The 19,600-nt window shown below is 40.7% G+C and overlaps 1 protein-coding gene and 1 long non-coding RNA gene across 2 annotated transcripts in view; one reads left to right on the top strand and one right to left on the bottom strand.

The window, feature by feature from the left end:
• The window catches only part of LOC133239206 (uncharacterized), a 28,844-nt gene extending 10,695 nt beyond the window's left edge, over window positions 1–18,149 (bottom strand). Inside the window, exon 1 of the long non-coding RNA XR_009733755.1 lies at window positions 17,663–18,149. This is a non-coding gene — a long non-coding RNA (uncharacterized LOC133239206). The remainder of the gene's footprint in view (window positions 1–17,662) is intronic.
• The window catches only part of LOC133239203 (cytochrome P450 2C31-like), a 52,003-nt gene that overhangs the window by 16,880 nt on the left and 15,523 nt on the right, over window positions 1–19,600 (top strand). Inside the window, exons 5-7 of the mRNA XM_061402867.1 lie at window positions 12,543–12,719; window positions 13,662–13,803; window positions 17,109–17,296. Coding sequence (XP_061258851.1) covers window positions 12,543–12,719; window positions 13,662–13,803; window positions 17,109–17,296 — 507 coding nt within the window. The remainder of the gene's footprint in view (window positions 1–12,542; window positions 12,720–13,661; window positions 13,804–17,108; window positions 17,297–19,600) is intronic.

Raw genomic sequence — 19,600 nt, 5'->3', positions numbered from 1 at the left:
CACATCACTTACATCAATGGACAGAACAGTTCAGTCCAGTCACTTAGTTGTGTCTGACTCTTTGCAGCCCCATGGACAGAACAGCCAAACTAAATTAGTAAGGAAACATTGGCCTTAATCAACATATTAGACATGATGGACTTGATAGATTTATATACAACATTCCGTCCAAATGCAGCAGAATACACATTCTTTTCAAGTACACATGAAACATTTTCCAAGATAGATCATATGATGTTACAAAACAAGTGTCAGTAAATTCAAGAAGGTGAAATTATATTGTGCATCTTTTTGACCACAGTGGTATGAAACTAGAAATCAATTACAAGGAAAAAAAAAAAAACTGTGAAAAACATAAACACATAGGAGATGAATATGTTGTTGAATATGTTGTTAGCTGAACTAAACAATAATGGGTCAAAGAGGAAGTAGAAATACCTTGAGAGAAATGAAAATGGAAACACAACATTCCAAAATCTATGTGACTCACAAAAGCAGTTCTAAGAGGGAAGCTTATAGTGAAACAGGTCTACCTTAGGAAACCAGAAAAATACCAAGTAAGCAATCTAACATTACACATAAAACTAGAAAAAGAGTGGGCACTCTCCATCCCCCTTCTGATGTCTATGTCAGAAGCTTTCTCTGTTCCTTTTCTTTCTTTAATAAAACTGCTACACAAAAGCTCTTGAGTGATCAAGAATGGTCTCTGGTCCCGAAGCTAAATCTTCTGAGATCACAAATCTGACACAGTTCACTGTAAGCTATCATCTTGGGGGCTCATCCGGGATTTTCAGGACAAGGTAAGAACACTCAAGAGCTCTAGCCTCTCTGCTTTCTCAGTATACACATTTTTTGCTTTACTTTACTAATGCTATGGTTTGCGTGTGTGAATGAATGACACACCCTGTACGAAAGAAGTGATGAGCCCTGCTCAGTGGTTTTGAGGTGCCTCATAATGACTGAAGGCAGCTCCCCAAAAGGGAGCCTTGTTAGGGGTTTATGCCGACCTGCCAATGCCAAGAGGCACTCAACATTCCTTCGAGGGGAGTGGCCATAAGTGGGCAAAGCATGTGGAGTGAACTTTCCTTTCTCGGTCAATTTTTTCTGGTCTCTTTGACCATTCCGTAACTGGGGAATTAGAACTACTAACCTAATCTGTTAAGAAAGCTGAGCACTGAAGAATTAATGCTTTTGAATTGTGGTGTTGGAGAAGACTCTTGAGAGTCCTTTGGACTGCAAGGAGATCCAACCAGTCCATCCTAAAGGAGATCAGTCCTGGGTGTTCATTGGAAGGACTGATGCTGAAACTGAAACTCCAATACTTTGACCACCAGATGTGAAGAGCTGACTCATTTGAAAAGACCCTGATGCTGGGAAAGATTGAGGGCAGGAGGAGAAGGGGATGACAGAGGATGAGATGGTTGGATGGCATCACCGACTTGATGGACATGGGTTTGGGTGAACTCTGGGATTTGATGATGGACAGGGAGGCCTGGCATGCTGTGGCTCATGGGATTGCAAAGACTCGGACACGACTGAACCACTGAACTGATACTGAACCTAGTCTGTTGGATCATAGACTTTCAAGGGAATTGGGATTCATGCTGATACTATGCACTTTTACTTAAACCCCAAGTATGGAAGCGCCTAGCCTTGCTAGGAGGCAAAAGTTACAAGAGCTTGTTTGGGAGCGAGCAGGAGCTCTAGCTCCAGGAAAGTCTCTCAGGCTAAAGGTCATTCTCTTGACTGCCTGCCTCAGGGCCCAGAGTCCTAAAAGTGAGTTTTTGTCATGACTGTGCCTCTTATCTATGTGGATAAAAGCACTGCTGGTGACCATGAGGTTTTTGAAGACATCGGTTGGGAATTGCAGAATCTGTTTCGATTGGAAGTGCAATGGGCTTCTTCTTTGGTAGTGCTAGCTGTTAGCAGACCAGAGAAAGCTCTCCAATGGCTTCTGTCTCAATTCCATAGATATTCCTTTTGCGGAATCTGTGGAAAGGAACTGGAACGATTGGACCTAGTAGCTTGAGGACAAAAATCACTTTTTCGTCCCTGGCCAGCCCTCTACCACCTCTTTTGCTATCACATATACTGGCACGGTGACACTCAGAAGGGACATCTTGGTAGTTGCTTGTCTCTTTATGACTCACCACTTCTACTGCTGTCAGGACTGTATTTAGAAATGTACATGGCACACATAAGATAGCTGCTTCCTCTAGTAGTCCTAGCTTGGGAAACATTCTGGGAAACTACTTGGGAAATCAAACAAAGGTTTTGGTGGTAAGAAACTAGAAATCAATCTGGTAAGCCATCAGGTCTACCCCTGGTGCATCTCCACCCCACCTTGGTGGTAGAACCGGGAGGGATGAGTAAGATGCCTGTGTCAGTAAGGGACAGACTAATTCTGACCAGGGAAGGAAAGCTTCATTGGAAAGTCTGTCTGCACACTCATTTAGAGTAGGGAGGGACGCCTCTGGTGGAAAGAAGCCACGGCCGTGGGTGCTGCTTTTTTCTCTCTTACAGATGGGAGTTAACAGTTCCAGAACCATTCCTTTACAATGTTAAAAAACTTGGGACGAGTTTGATCTCCAGAGTTAAAAAAATACACGTCTGATCTTTTGTGATACTGAATGGCCACATTATCCTTTGGAAAATGGGGAACACTGGCCAGTTAAAGGGTCTCTCAATTATGATACCATTTTACAACTAGACAAGTTCTGTAGAAAACAAAGGAAATGGGTAGAAGTGGCAGATGTGTTGCTCTTTATCTCTCTGCAAGACATGCCAGACTTATGTACAAAGTGTGCAGATTTGGGTGTGAAGCCTTCAGCTGCCTCCTGTATCTGGGGCTATATCTGGGGCTTACTTTGCCTCTGTATCTGGGGCTACCAACTGAACAGGCTGAGAATCAGGGTGCCCTCCCAGGAGGGGTTGCCTTAGTCTCAGTAGAAATTCAAACAGTCCCAACTGTGGTCGAGACTATTTAGAGGATCCAAAAAGTACATAGAAGGATTTATGGGACTAACTTTACTTTATGACCTTACTTGGAGAGATGTAATGTATGTCTTGGGACAGACACTGACTCTTGATTCAAAAACTCGAGTTTTGGGGGAAGCTACTACTTTTGGAGATGAATGGCTTGAAGGCAAGGGGAAAGAGGGAACATGAAATAGCCCTCCTTCCTACTGGGAGCCAAGTGGTTCTAATAACAGAGCCAGATTGCTGGATGTATTCTTGAAGGACTCAAGTGAGCACAAGGACTTTATACTATGCTAAGACTGACATAGAACAGGGAGAGAAGAAAACTCCTGATAATTCCTAGATAGACTACAGAGGGCTCTCTGCAAGTTTGCTGATGTTGATCTTGAAATTACAGAGGGAAAAATGATCTTAAAAGGTAGTTTTCTCACTCAATCGACTCCAGATACCTGCTGTAAGTTACAAAAACAGGCGTTTGGACCAAATCAATCTTTAGAAAAACTGTTGCAGCTGTCTCAGACAGTATATTATGGTGGAGAATATGAGGAGGAAAATGAGACAAAAAAGAACCAGGCAAAAGACTAAAGCCCCAGCATGGCTGTTAGATCCACTCTGAAACAGCCTGAGGAAAAATGCCCAGAGGGACCCGGGTGAAAAGGGATGGACTTGTCATTACTGTGGAAATGAGGGGCATCTCAAGTGGGATTGGCCTGAGGCATCTAAGCTGCCCCCAGCTCCATGTCCAGTCTGCAAAAGACCATACTGGAGAAGAGACTGCCTTCCGAGGTGTAGGCCCCATGGGTTGGACTCTCAAGACAGTTGGGACTGAAGGTGCCTGGGGTTCCCCACACAAGCTCCCATCCTAATTACACCTGAGGAACCCCAGGTATTAATAACTGTGGGGGGCCAATCAGTCAATTTCTTTTGGACACTGGGGCAACTTTCTGTGTGCTCACTGAAGCCTCTGGTCCTCTTTCCTCCTAATCCACTACCGTAATGGGACTATCTGGATAAGCCAAACATTATCTCAGGTGTCCTTTAAACTACAACTAGAACTCTGTGCTATTTTCTCGAGTTTCTAATTGTGCCAGAATTTCCTTCACCCCTTCTGGGGAGGGATATAATGAACAAGGTCCAGGCCTCTGTCTTCATGAATATGGAGCCTGCTCTTCCTCTCCCATTAATTGAACAGAATATAAACCCTAAAGTGTGGGCTGATGGAAAAACTGAGGGTTGAACACAAAATGCTGTTCCTGTTGTTATCAACCTCAAAGACCCTCACCTATTTTCACATCAAAAGCAGTACCCACTAAAGCCTGAGGTTAAGGAAGAGTTAAAACACATCATTGAAGATTTAAAGGAACAGGGGCTATTAATTCCCTGTAATAGTCCATGCAACACTCCTTTTTTGGGTGTAAAAATGTCAAATGATAAATGGAGACTAATTCAAGATATACAAATAGTAAGTGCCTAATCTTTATACTTTATTGCCTGAAATTCCTAAATGAGCCAAACATGACTTTAAGATAATTGAGAGGATTTTTGGCATTACAGGCTACTGCCACATTTGGATTCCTGGTTATGGAGAACTTGCCTGGCCTTTATATAAACTTATAACTGAGACTCAGCAGGTCTAAACCGACAAGCTGGTTAGGCCCTCAGAGACTCAATAGGCTTTTAAGGCTCTTAAAACTGTTCTCTTGCACGCTCCTGCTTTGAGCTTGCCCACAAGATCAGAATTGAGTTTGTTTCTTAGTAAAAAAAAAAAAAAAAACAACTTATGGCCACATTCCTTAAGGGTAATTGCTGCTATTGACCTGCTAATGTCTATAGGTCATAAGTTGACTAATGGACAAAATCTTACTGTACTGACTTCTCACGATGTAAGTGAGATCTTAAACTCTAAAGTTCAGAGCAACAGTGGCTCCAACTTTATGAATAGAATATCACTTACACAGTTCCTGGAGACATCAATATTCAGAAAAAGCTGAAAAGGCTAATGACATTAGTAAGAGGCATCTGTGTAAGCAAACTCAGGAAACACAAGACTGTTGGTTTAAAGTTCTACCTGTAGCTTTAATGAGGGCTGGAACTGCCCCTAAAAAGGAAGGTCTGTCCCCCCTTGAATGTATCTATGGAAGACCCTTCTTACACACAGATATTGTTATAGACTCTGAAGCCTTAAAATTAACCATGTGACTCAGCTTTCAGCTTTTCAATCTCCTTATCAATTGAAGGCTTCCCATGGTGGGTTTCTCCACTTCAAGGAAAGGACTTTCTTCACCTCTTCACCACAACAATCGTATGTGATGCCTCTTTGGGATCTGATGACCACTAGCAATCCTAAGATGGATTGATGTAACTATGGACATAATGTACTTTTAATTTTGATTATGTTTTAACTTGGTTTAATGGCTATTTTGCCTCACATCTGTAACTCCAAAATGGGGTTTGTTTCTAACCGTTGGAAAGCCTTTAGGTTACAAATGGTTGTCCTGAGAGAGTCAATTCCCACACACAAAACAAAATAGAAAAAGAAGAACAAAGCCCAAAGTTAGCAGAAGGAAGGAAATAATAAAGATCAGAGACTAAATAAAACAATAGAGACTAAAACGACAATAGAAAAGATTCAGTTCAGTTCAGTTCAGTCGCTCAGTCATGTCTGACAACCATTTGTAACCTAGGAGTGCCACAGCCTCCTCCAACTATTACTTGGGGCCCTTGGATCAGAGACCTTCAATATGAGGGTTAGGAGAATATGTTGCCTCAACAATTTAGGGACGATGCCTCTCAACAGCAGCAAGTAGTTACGGAATGAAAACGGTGTCCTTTTCTGTTGGCAACATAATTGTCTTAAAAGAAAAGGGGGGAATAAGAGAGTACATTCCCAGGCAGGTTGATAAGAAGTCCGGTGTCCCTGAGGAGGAGAAAGGGATCTGGAGCTCATGAAGTGGAGATAGGGGTCTGGAATTCTCAAGGAGGAGGAAAAGACAAACATCTTTTTTTCCCCTCTACATTCGTTAGTCTTAGTCACATAAAACTTCTTTTTCCTCTAAGCCTGGTACTGATGATTACACAACAAACAACTCAGTTTAAACTCTGTACTAAAGATTATATAACAACAATACATCCTGCTTGAGGACAATTTCTCTTTCCTGAAAACCTTCTGGCTAATTCTGTTATCTTAAAATGTTAATTATGGGAGTGGATCTAGTAAGATCTTTACAACATTGAGACATTCTTTTGATTTATCATAATGACTAATTAAAAAAAGTATGTAACTCCCTTGCTTAGACTGATGTCCCTGTCCCTCTTCTGATGTCTATGTCAGAAGCTTTCTCTGTCCCTTTTCTTAATTTAATAAAACTGCTGCACGCGCACGCGCGCGCGTGCGCGCGCACGCGCACACACACACACACACACACACAAAACAAACTAGAAAAAGAACAAACAAAGCCCAAAGTTAGCAGAAGGAAGGAAATAATAAATATCACAGATTAAATAAACAATAGAGACTAAAATGGCAATAGAAAAGATTCAGTTCAGTTCAGTTCAGTCGCTCAGTCATGTCCAACACTTTGCAACCCCATGGACTGCAGCACGCCACGCATCTCTGTCCATTACCGACTCCCGGAGTTTACCCAAACTCATGTCCATTGAGTCAGTGATGCCATCCAGCCATCTCATTCCCTGTGGTCCCCTTCTCTTCTTGCCCTCAATCTTTCCCAGCATCAGGGTCTTTTCAAATGAGTCAGCTCTTCACATCTGGTGGCCAAAGTATTGGAGTTTCAGCTTCAACATCAGTCCTATCAATGAACACTCAGGACTGATCTCCTTTAGGACGGACTGGTTGGATCTCCTTGCAGCCAAGGGACTCTCAAGAGTCTTCTCCAACACCACAGTTCAAAAGCATCAATTTTTCAGTGATCAGCTTTCCTTATAGTCTAACTCTCACATCCATACATGACCACTGGAAAAAAACATAGCCTTGACTCGACAGACCTTTGTTGCCAAAGTAACGTCTTTACTTTTTAATATGCTTTCTAGGTTGGTCATAACTTTCCTTCCAAGGAGTAAGCGTCTTTTAATTTCAGGGCTGCAGTCACCATCTGCAGTGATTTTGGAGCCCCCAAAATAAAGTCACCCACTTTAGAAAGATTGATGAGTCTGACTAGAGTTTATCCAATGTGATTATCTTTTCAAAGAACCAGCTTTTAGGTTCACTAGAAAAGATTAGTGAACCTAAAAGCTGGTTCTTTGAAAAGATAATCACATTGGATAAACTCTAGCCAGACTTATCAGAAAAAAAGAACGCTCAAATAAATAAAATCAGAAATAGAAGAGGAAAATATATCACAGAAATTCAAAGAATCATGAGAGACTACAATGAATAATTATATACCTACAAATTGAACACCTAGTGAAAATGGATAAATTCATATAAACACACATACCAAGATTGAATCAGGAAGAAATAGATAATCTGAAGAGTGAACACTAGCAATGAAATAGAACCAGGAATCAAAACTCACCAAAACCAAAAATCTAGGACCAGATGGCCTCACGAGTGAATTCTACCAAATATTTTAAAAAGACCTAATGCCTAACCTTTACAAACATGTCCAAAGGAACACTTTCAAAATTATTCTATGATGCCAATATTATGCTTAAACCTAAATTAGAAAAGGAAAAAAAAAAAACACTAAAAAGAAGAGAATAATTAAGGTCAATACTTTTGATGAAGCTAGATGCAAAAATCCTCAACATAATATTCAGTTCAGGTCAGTCGTTCAGTCACATCCAACTCTTTGTGGACTGAAGCATGCCAGGATTCCCTGTCCATCACCAGCTCCTGGATCTTGTCATGTCCACTGAGTTGATGATGCCATCCAACTATCTCATCCTCTGTCATTCCCTTCTCCTCCTGCCTTCAATCTTTCCCAGCTTCAGGATCTTTTCTAATGAGTCAATTCTTCGCATCAGGTGGCAAAAGTATTGGAGCCTCAGCTTCAGCATCATTCCTTCTAATGAATTTTCAGGACTGATTTCCTTTAGGATGGACTGGTTGGATCTCCATGCAGTCCAAGGGACTCTCAAGAGTCATCTCCAACAGCACAGTTCAAAAGCATCAGTTCTTTGGTGGTCAGCTTTCTTTGTCAACTCTCACATCCATACATGACTACTGGAAAAACCATAGCTTTGACTGGATGGACCTTTGTCAGCAAATAATGTCTCTGCTTTTTAATATGCTGTCTAGGTTGGTCACAGTTTTTCTCCCAAGGAGCAAGTGTCTTTTAATTTCATGGCTGCAGTCACCATCTTCAGTGATTTTAGAACCCAAGAAAATAAAGTCTGTCACTGTTTCCATTGCTTCCCCATATATTTGCCATGAAGTGATGGGACCAGATGCCATTATCTTTGTTTTTTGAATGTTAAGTTTTTAAGTTGCATTTTCATTCTTCTCTTTCACTTTCATCAAGAGGCTCCTTAGTTCTTCTTTGCTTTCTGCCATCAGTGTCGTGTCATCTGCATATCTGAGATTATTGCTATTTCTCCAGGCAATCTTGATTCCAGCTTGTGCTTCATCCAGACCAGAAAGCCCCATGATATACTCTGCATATAAGTTAAATAAGTAGGGTGACGTAGAGCCTTGATGTACTCCTTTCCCAATTTGGAACCAGTCTGTTGTTCCGTGTCCAGTTCTAACTGTTGCTTCTTGACCTGCCTACAGGTTTCTCAGGAGGCAGGTCAGGTGGTCTGGTATTCCTATTACTTGAAGAATTTTCCAGTTTGTTGTGATCCACACAGTCAAAGGCTTTGGTGTAGTCAATGAAGCAGAAGTAGATGTTTTTCTGGAACTCCCTTGCTTTTTTGATGATCCAACAGATGTTAGCAATTTGATCTCTGGTTCCTCTGCCTTTCCTAAATCCAGCTTGAGCATCTGGAGTTTCTCAGTTCACATACTGTTGAAGACTAGCTTGGAGAATTTTGAGCATTACTTTGTAGTGTGTGAGATGAGTGCAAATGTGTGGTAGTTTGAACATTCTTTGGTATTGCCTTTCTTTTGGATTGGAATGAAACTGACCTTTTCCAGTCCTGTGACCACTGCTGAGTTTTCCAAATTTGCTAGCCTATTGAGTGCAGCACTTTCACGGCATCATCTTTTAGGATTTGAAATTGCTCAACTGGAATTCCATCACTTCCACTCGTTTTGTTTGTAGTGATTCTTCCTAAGGCTCACTTGACTTCACATTTTAGGATGTCTGGCTCTATGTGAGTTATCACACTTTCATCATTATTTGGGTCATTAAGACCCCCCCCCCCTTTTTTTAATAGTTCTTCTTTTTATTGTTGCCACCTCTTCTTAATATGTTCTGTTTCTGTTGCGTCCATACTATTTCTCTCCTTTATTGTGCCCATCTTTGCATGAAATTGAAATCAGCAATACATTAACATGTTATAATCTATGAATAAGCCAAATTTATTTTGGGGATGCAAAGATGGTTTAGTGTCTGCAAATCAATCTATGTGATACATCACATTAAAAATGAAGAATAAATCATATGATTTTTAAAGTTTTGCAAAGAAACTTTTTGACTGAATTCAACATCCATTTATGATAAAAACTCTGGAGTGAATAGAGAGGGAACATACCTGAATGTAATAAAGCCCCCATAGGAGAAGCTCCCATCATTCTCAATGGTGAAAACCTGAAAGTATTTCCTCTCAAATCAGGAATAGCACAAGGATGCCCACTCTACCCACATTTATTCAGCATAGTACTGGAAGTTCCAGCCACAGCAAGCAAAGAAAAAGAAGCGTGGTACTGGCACAAAAGCAGACATAGATCAATGGAACTGAAGAGACAGCTTAGATATGAACCCACACCTAGTAGGTAATTAATATACAACAAAAGAAGCTAGAATACAAAATGTAGAAAAGACACCCTCTTCAATCAATGGTACTGGGAAAACTGGACAGTTACATATGAAAGAATCAAACTGGATGCCTTTATCATGCCACATATAAAAATAAATTCAAAATGGATAAGGATTTAAATGTAAGAACCAGAACTATAAAAATTCTAGAAGTAATCATAGATGTTCGCTCTTTGACATTAGTCTTGTTGATATTTTTTTGGTTATGCATTATTAGGCAAGGGAAACAAAAGCAAAAATAAAGGAATGTGACCTACTTAAATGTAAAAGCTTTTGCACAGTAAAAGTAACTATCAACAAAACAAAATGCCTGCCTGCTGAATAGAATATATTTGCAAATGATGCAACTGATAAGGAGTTAGTGTTCAAAATACACAAAGAACTCATACACTTCAACAACCCAAAGAAAACCCTAGTTAAAAAACGGACAGAAGGTTCAAATAGGTATTTTTCCAATGAAGACAAACAGTTGGCTAATAGGCACATGGAAAGATGGTCAAAACACTAATTATCAGAAAAATACAAATAAAAACACTAAAAGATTTTACCTCACACCAGTCAGAATGGCTACTATAAGAAAGAGAAGAAATAACAAGTGTTGGGAGGATGTGGAGATAAGGGAACACTAATGCACTGTTGGTAGGAATGTAAATTGAAATGGTCACTATGGCAAACAGTATAGAGGTTCCTCAAAAAGTTAAAAATAGAGGTCCTATAAGATCTGGGACTTAACTGGGTACTTCTCTCTAGAAAACTTCTGGGTATTTATCTGAAGAAGAGAAACTTATTCAAAAAGATATATGCACCCCTATATTCATTGTAGCATTGTTGACAGTAGGTAAGATATCGAAATCACCTAAGTGTCCATTAACAGATGAAAGGATAAAGAAGAAGTGGTATACACACACACACACACACTGAAATATTACTCAGCCATATAAAAGCATGAAATTGTGCCTTTTATACAGCATGGATAGTCCTCGCAGATATTATGGTAAGGGAAGAATGTCAGGCAGACAAAGACAAATATCATATGATTTACTTCATATTTAGAATCTAAAAATTAAAACAAACAAAATAAAACAGAAACAAATTCATAGATACAGAGAAGAAACTGGTGGTCCTCAAAGAGGAAGAAGTAGAGGGATGAATGAAACAGGTAAAAGGGATTAAGAAGTATAAACTTCAAATATAAATGTAATAAGTCACAGCGATGTAATATAAAGCATAAGGAATAGAGTCAATAACATTTCAATAACTGTATGATGACAGATGATTCCTAGGTTTATTATGGCAATCAATTTGTAATGCATGTAAATGGTGAATCACCATTTTGTACGCCTGAAACTAATATAATACGTGTCAACAGTTAATATATTTTCATAAAGATAAATGTAGAAAAAGTGTATGATCCCTGCACACTGTTTAGGTGACTCTCTGTAGACACGTGTGTAGTGTAAACTGGGATGAACACTGGAATCTACCTCTGTCACTAGTTTTGTGACTTAGACTGGTTGACTAACCTTTCTGTGTCAGGACCCGCGTTAGGCATTACTGACAAAATGGAGGCACGGCCCCAACCGCCTCTCCTCATCTCGCAGGCACGGTCCCAGGGTGAAGGAGTTAGGACTTGTGATTCTGACTTGTTCTTTCCTTTCTTTGGTTGAGTTGGCTGGAAAGAATGTTAAGGTGCTCGAGAGAAGCATGAGAAAGCACAAAGCCTTCTGCGGTTGTGCCCAGAAAATAATCTATAAAATAACCATTGACATTTGTTCAAGGATCTTTACAAAGACTGTCCCAGGATGAGCACGTAGGCCTTAGCTTGAGGCCATGGGAAGGATTGTGTTCTGAGACCTGTTTGTGAGGGAAATATTTATGGCAAAAGTAGTTTGCTGAGTTTAGGGCTTAGGGATAATTAAGAATAGCTAGAAGCCTTTTTAGGAGATAGTGATCTTAAGATGCTGGGGCAAACAGGATTTAGAAAGATAAGAAATAAACGGAGGAATATGTCTTGAGTTACAATGTAATCACAAGTAAGTATAGGACACATAAGAGAAAGTAGATAGTAGATAGTAAAGCCTGAGATTCTGAGAGAATCGCTGAAGCAGGAACTCTGTTTGTAGGACAACAATGATTTCTGGAGACAGTAAATCTGGGTGGGGGAAACTGAAAATGTCAAACCTCTGACCTAATGCTTTGGTCAAAGTATAAAAGAGAACCTGAAGCTTGAAATAAACATGTAGTTCCGTACTATGAGTTGGAGACTACATCATCGTCCGACGACACCGCTCACCCCTTCAGGCTGGTTCCCTGGCTGCTGGAGCTGGACTCCGGCATTTCTGAACCTCAGTACCCTCATTTGGAAAGATGTGGTATGATCCTGAATTTCTTCAGAATTATAGTTAGGAAAATAACTCTAATGATTTTGAAATTAGTTGTTAATTTGTGCATACTCTCATTCAGGCCATTTTATCAGTTCCCTTTCCTTCAAATCCCAAATGGGTTCCAGTGCAAGAACCATATCTTACTTATCTTTGTTTGCTCATTTTATAGCAATATGTCTGCACCATAATATGGGCTTGTAAATGTTTGCTGAATGAATTGACTGTTTCTCTTCTTTTTCAGCTCTACAATGCTTTCCCCTCTTTATTACATTATCTCCCAGGGAGTCATAACACATTATTTAAAAACATGACTGAGCAAAGAAAGTTTATTTTGGAGAAAATAAAGGAACACCAAGAATCCTTGGACCTCAATAACCCTCAAGACTTTATTGATTACTTCCTGATTAAAATGGAAAAGGTAAAATGGGATCCAGACTTGCTGCTTCATCTTTGTAGGTGGAGTGATGTGATGCATGGAATAGCTTTGTTCTTCTCAGTGGAATTGGTTTATTAAAACAAATGCTCCTTCTTAAAGATATATTCATTGCTTGTGCAACCTATTGTTGTGCAAACCATACTGGATGTCTTGAATTATTTCTGCATTGGCACTGAAAATTGCTTGGAAGTGTTTATATTTACCATGTTAAAGCTGGTTCTTTATTTGAGAACAGATTGAAACACACACACACACATTCAAGATAAGTGATAGATGGTATATTCTCTTTCATTAAATAAATTCCATGAATGGGTGATGTAAGAAATGAGAGAAGGCAGAAATGGATGGGAATCTAGAAAGGCTTACTCTTGGAAAGACAGTAGAAAACAGATGAAGTAGGTTTTGAGGATTAGCAGAGATGATAAAACTGGTTCAGGGAAAGATAAGTGCAGTGATGAAGTGGAATTTTTAAAGAGATTGTCTTGATAGTAACTGAGGAACTGTCGTGGGTTTAATGACTGATGAATTTGGGAATAGTGTTTCAGTTTGAGGATAGGTGGTTCTGAAGGCCTGAGTGAGAAATTCAGATATGATGAAATTGACAATAGATGCCTGAACTGATGGTGAGTAGCAGTGATGACTTGATAAGAGTCATGTTAGATAGAAATTACTGAAGAACTGATATACTCCAGTGGGTGAGAAAGTGAGGAATCAGAAAGGACTTGGAAGTTTAACTCTGGTTATATTTTAATTGAAGAAATTCTAACAACACATCTAACTTTACCTTCATCTGTAACATTCTCTAATGTTTGGCTTAATTTGTCAAATAAGTAAACTTAAACAATTATGTTGTTTTATGGAATTATTGTAAGTTACTTGTAAGTTGCTTTTACTTATCATGTAATCCTAATACATCATTGCCAGGAGAAACACAATAAACAGTCTGAGTTTACCATGGACAACTTGATCACCACTGTATGGGATGTATTTACTGCTGGAATAGAGACAACAAGCATCTCTCTGAAATACGGACTGCTGCTCCTGCTGAAGCACCCAGAGGTCACAGGTAGTATCACAGATTATGGACAGGATCAAATTCTGGTTAGAAATTGGCAGGCACTGATGACTTTTCTACTTTTCATCTGCCTCGAAGATGTCCAAGAAAAACTTCCATCCTTAGTACATCTTCCTATCATTGTATGAATTGCATTTAAATTAGAGTATAGCAAAAAAGGAGAATGAAATAGTTAACCAGTAGCAGAGTTATGGAGGGCAGAGGTCACTGTCCTCCCTACTGTGGTGGAGTATCCTTGATTTGCATCAGGTCAGGTGCAGTAGGGCTTCCATGGTGGCTCAGATGGTGAAGAATCTTCTCTACAATGATATTGCTTGATAAGCCTTCCAAGTCCACATAAATGTACTTTTGTCAAAAGTTAATTCTACTCAGATGCATTTGCAATGGAAAGATTGACTCAACAAAATCACAATCTTTCTTCATCAAAAAACCTCACTCTTTAAATTAAAAGTGAAAGTGGAGTCACTCAGTCGTGTCCAACTCTTTGCGACCCCATGGACTGCAGCCCACCAGGCTCCTCTGTCCATGGGATTTTCCAGGCAAGAGTATTTGAGTGGGGTGCCATTGCCTTCTCTGTGAGGATAGAGACTGTACCTTTTTCCTGTTTCCCTGGTTCGCAATAACAACATCATTCTGGTGGGGAAAGCAGACCAGTTTTGGCAGCCCTGGTGGGAAAGGTGGATCTCGCATTTACCTAGGTTGTGGGCATGAGGACCCTCTCTGGAGGGAATGCTAAACGGGTATATATGAGTGAGACAGGAGGCTCTGGGTTCACACACCCCCATGACAACAGGGAAGGCTAGGCTGGGTGCCCTGCCCTTGAGTTTCTGAGCTGGGCTGGGTGCCCTGCCCTTGAGTTAAATTAAAAAGTTATACACAAAAAATCTGTTCAAATACACCCTTTTGGTCAAACAAAATTTCCTGAAAAATGTAATTTCTCATCCTCCTTTTTTTCTTATTCAATCCTCATCTAAGAGAATATTTCCTTTACTCTATCATGCTTTGTGCTTTGACCTATTAAGACACTTCTATTTTTATTTTTTTGAGTTTCATTGTCTTACAATGTTGTATTAGTTTCTGCTGTAAAACGAAGTGAACCAGTTATATGTATATATATTTACGAGCTTCCCAGGGGGTGTTAGTGGTAAAGAACTCACCTGCCAACATGTGTGTGATACATAAGAGATGTGGGTTCATTCCCTGGGTTGAGAAGATCCCCTGGAACAGGGCATGGCAACCCACTCCAGTATTCTTGCCTGGAGAATCTCATGGACAGAGGAGCCTGGTGGGCACAGTTGAAAGGGTCACAAAGAGTCAGACATGACTGAAACAACTTAGCACTATTATAAATCTATATGCATATAGATTTATAATGGTTGTATCTTTTTGTTGGATTGATTCTTTCATCATTATGTAATGTCCTTCTTTTTTCACTTGTTCCATGCAGTCTTTGTTTTAAAGTCTATTTTGTCTAGGAATTGTTTCCTCAACTTTCTTTTTCTTCCATTTGTATTCAATACATTTTTCTAGTGGAGTAGCTGCTGGGTGATGGTGGGTGGGGCTGGGTCATGTGGCAGCTGGTTATGAAAGCCCATGGGGTCCAGTCTAGTGCTGGTCCTCTGGTGGTTAGAGCTGGGTCCAGGGCCTCTTCCTGAGATGGCTGGCAGAGAGTTCTGGAGCTTCCTAGAATTGGGTGTCAGTTTGCTATTGGGTGAGCCTGAGACCCAAGATGTCTTCTAGTGGTGCTGACCTGCTGTTGAGTAGGCTGGATCTTGACATGGTTGGCTGCAGGACTGCTGTGGTCCTGGGGCTGAGGTTGGCCTGCTAGTTGGTGGATCAGGCCCCAGGAGTCTTGAGGATAGTACCTGCCTTCTGGTATATGAGGCCATATCCTGGCTTCTCTGGCTGCAGGGTCTTGGGTATCTTGTTAGGGCGAGCCAGATCCTGTGTTCTCTGGCTGTAAGACCTTAGGGGTCCTGGAATTGGAGTTGGCCTGCCCATTGTCTAAACGGGGGCCCAGGGAGACCAGGGGTTGGTGTCTCCCAGTGGTTGAGAGGAGTTGGGTCCAGGGACAGCTGGGGGTCAGGGCTGCTATAGTAACTGGCATGCTGGTGGGTAGGACTATGTCCCAGCCCAGCTAGCTACTTGGCCTCCCACATCCAAGAATGGGTGATAACTGGCTGATGAGAAGGGCCAAGTTCTGGCACTAATAAACCACAGGGAAGATTCTAAAATTGCACTCACTATCATCCGTGTCCATGTGTTGGGATGAGCTCTCCAAAGTAGCTGCTACCAGCATATGTGTTCTGGAGGTGAGCCCCAACTGTCCTGTGCCTCTCTGGGAGCCTGTCCAAGATCAATAAATGGGTTTGACCTGGGGTCCTTTCAAATTACTGCTCCTGCTTCTGGGTCCCAGAGTGGGTGAGATTTTGTATACACTCTTTAAGAGTGGAGTCTCTACTTCCCACAGCTCACTAGATCATCTGAAATAAGCCCTGTTGGCCTGCAAAGCCAAGTGCTCTGGGGGCTCATCTTCCTGGTGCAGCACTCCTGGGTTAGGGAGCCCAGTGATGGGTTCAGACCCCTCACTCCTTAGGAAGAACCTCTGTAATTGTAATTATCCTGTTCATGGGTCTCTTACCCCGGGGTATGGTCTTAACTGTGCTATGTTTCTGCTTCTCCTATGCATCTCATGATTCCATCCTTAGATCTTTAGTTGTTGAAGAACTTTCTCTTAGACTTCAGGTTGTTCTTATTGATAGTTGCTCTGTAAATCATTGTATTAATCATTTTGTAATGCTTGTGGGAGGAGGTGATCTCAGAGTCTTTCTACTCTGTCATCATGGATATTCTCCCTTAACTTACTCATTATTCCTATGTGTTGAGTCAACCAAGCATATTGTTCAGTTGGTCCATTTATTAAGTATTTACTGCATGGAGTACTTCTACTCTCTTAGAACCTTTATAAAATAAAACTGACATAAACAAAATGGTTAAACTGCATGATGTGAGCCTTTGAGATCCCACATCCCTGAGTTTATTTTAAAAAATACACAAAGGAGAGAATCAGAATTGAGAAATGAATTTCATGATGTAACTGTGCTTTATATATGTGTGTATTTAAGTCTCTAATGAAATTCCAATTTGCCCATGACATTGATTCTATATCTTTTTTTCCCTTGTAGGGAAACACATGTAATTTTTCCTTCTCTCCATATCCTACCACAATGTAATCATGATTAAGAAGATAAAATATCTTTATCACTTGACATAAATTCTGATTTCTACCTTGCCAGCTAAAGTCCAGGAAGAAATTAACCGTGTGGTTGGCAGAAACCAGAGTCCCTGCATGCAGGACAGGAGCCGCATGCCCTACACAGATGCTGTGATCCACGAGATCCAGAGATACATTGACATTGTCCCCAACAACCTACCCCATGCAGCAGCTCAGGACATTAAATTCAGAGAATATCTCATTCCCAAGGTGAGAGGTATTTCATCTATACTCCTCATTAAGACTCTTAGGTTTCAACTATCACAGCAGAAGATGTGTAGATTGCCTAATTGTCTATATTATTACACAGTCATATCTCAGGTATTTCACCCACTGACCACATGCTTCTTTCCTTTTAGTTTGTAGATACATTTTAATAAATATAGTAGTACTTAGACTCCCACAGGATTCTCAGTAAATTGTTAGTCCCATATTCTGCCTGTTCATTAGGCTAATCTTCTGTCCAACCCTTATATTCCAGTGTATATTTTATTACTCTTACCACTTAATCAGTAAGCACCTCCTTATCCGTTTCACTTGTCAAAAGTCTAATGCAACAGTTTTCTTCCTCCCTACCTGCATTTGAGCTACTGATCCCTTCTGGAAGACCGTGCAGCCCATCCGGGTAATATTATAGTCACCAACTCAATCAGTTCAGTTTAGTTCAGTTGCTCAGTCATGTTTGACTCTTTGTGACCTCATGAAGTGCAGCACGCCAGGCCTCCCTGTGCATCACCAACTCCCAGAGTCCACTCAAACTCATGTCCATCGAGTCAGTGAAGCTACTCAACCATTTCATCCTCTGTCATCCCCTTCTCCTTCTGTCTTCAATTTTTCCCAGCATCAGGGTCTTTTTGAATGAGTCAGTTCTTCGCATCAAGTGGCCAAAGTATTGGAGTTTCAGCTTCAACATCAGTCCTTCCAATGAGCACCCAGGACTGATCTCCTTTAGGATGGACTGGTTGGATCTCCTTGCAGTCCAAGAGACTCTCAAGAGTGTTCTCCAACAACAGAATTCAAAAGCATAATTTCTTCACTGCTCAGCTTTCTTCACAGTCCAACTCTCACATCCATACATGACCACTGGAAAAATCATAGCCTTGACTAGACAGACCTCATTGGCAAAGTAATGTCTGTGCTTTTTATTATGCTGTTTAGGTTGGTCATAACTTTCCTTCCAAACAGTAAGCGTCTTTTTATTTCATGGCTGCAGTGACCATCTGCAGTGATTTTGGAGCCCCCAAAATAAGGTCTGCCACTGTTTCCCCACCTATTTGCCATGAAGTGATGGGACTGAGTGCCATGATCTTAGTTTTCTGAATGTTGAGTTTTAAGCCAACTTTTCCACTCTCATTTTTCACTTTCATCAAGAGGCTCTTTAGTTCTTCTTCACTTTCTGCCATAAGGGTTGGGTCATCTGCATATCTGAGGTTATTGATATTTCTCTCAGCAATCTTGATTCCAGCTTGTGCTTCCTCCCACCCAGCGTTTCTCATGATGTACCCTGCATATAAGATAAATAAGCAGGGTGAAAATATACAGCCTTGACATACTCCTTTTCCTATTTGGAGCAAGTCTGTTGCTCCATGTCCAGTTCTAACTCTTGCTTGCTGACCTGCATACAGGTTTCTCAAGAGGAAGGTCAGGTGGTCTGGTATTCCCATCTCTTTCAGGATTTTCCATGATTTATTGTGATCTGCACAAAGTCTTTGGCATAGTCAGTAAAGCAGAAATAGATGTGCTTTTTTTTTTTTTTTTTTTTTTCTGGAACTCTCTTGCTTTTTTGATGATCCGGCAGATGTTGGCAATTTGATCTCTGGTTCCTCTGCCTTTTCTAAAACCAGCTTGAATATCTGGAAGTTCAGGGTTCACGTATTGCTGAACCCTGGGTTGGAGAGTTTTGAGCATTACTTTACTAGCATGTGAGATGAGTGCAATTGTGCAGTAGTTTGAGCATTCATAATTAAATAATCAGTTCTTCTTTTTTCTTTATTCTCTCCTTCCCTGTTGGCTCCTTTCTATTAGCATTTACACATATCCAATTCTCTTGTGTCTTAAGAAAAATTTTCCCAAAATGTGGTGGGGTGGTCTTAAGATGGCGGAGGAATAGGACGTAGAGACCACTTTCTCCCCCACAAACTCATCAAAAGAACATTTGAACGCTCAGTAAATTCCACAAAACAACTTCTGAATGCCGGCAGAGGACATCAGGCACCCAGAAAAGCAGCCCATTGTTTTCGAAAGGAGATGTTTTATCAATGGTGCTGTACAGATGGAGAAGTCTTTAGGCTACTGTAAAAATAAGACTGAAAACCAGAAGCAGGAGGCTTAAGTCCAAATCCTGAGAACACCAGAGAACTCCTGACTAAAGGGAACATCAATCGACAGGAGCTCATCAAACGCCTGCATACCTACACTGAAACCAAGCACCACCAAGGGCCAACAAGTTCCAGAGCAAGACATACCAAGCAAATTCTCCAGCAACACAGGAAAACAGCCCTGAGCTTCAGTATA

Source organism: Bos javanicus, chromosome 26 (assembly GCF_032452875.1).
Source record: "Bos javanicus breed banteng chromosome 26, ARS-OSU_banteng_1.0, whole genome shotgun sequence".
NCBI lineage: Eukaryota > Metazoa > Chordata > Mammalia > Artiodactyla > Bovidae > Bos > Bos javanicus.
Note: the sequence above shows the minus strand (reverse complement) of the source record. Positions and strands in the feature narration are given on the sequence as shown.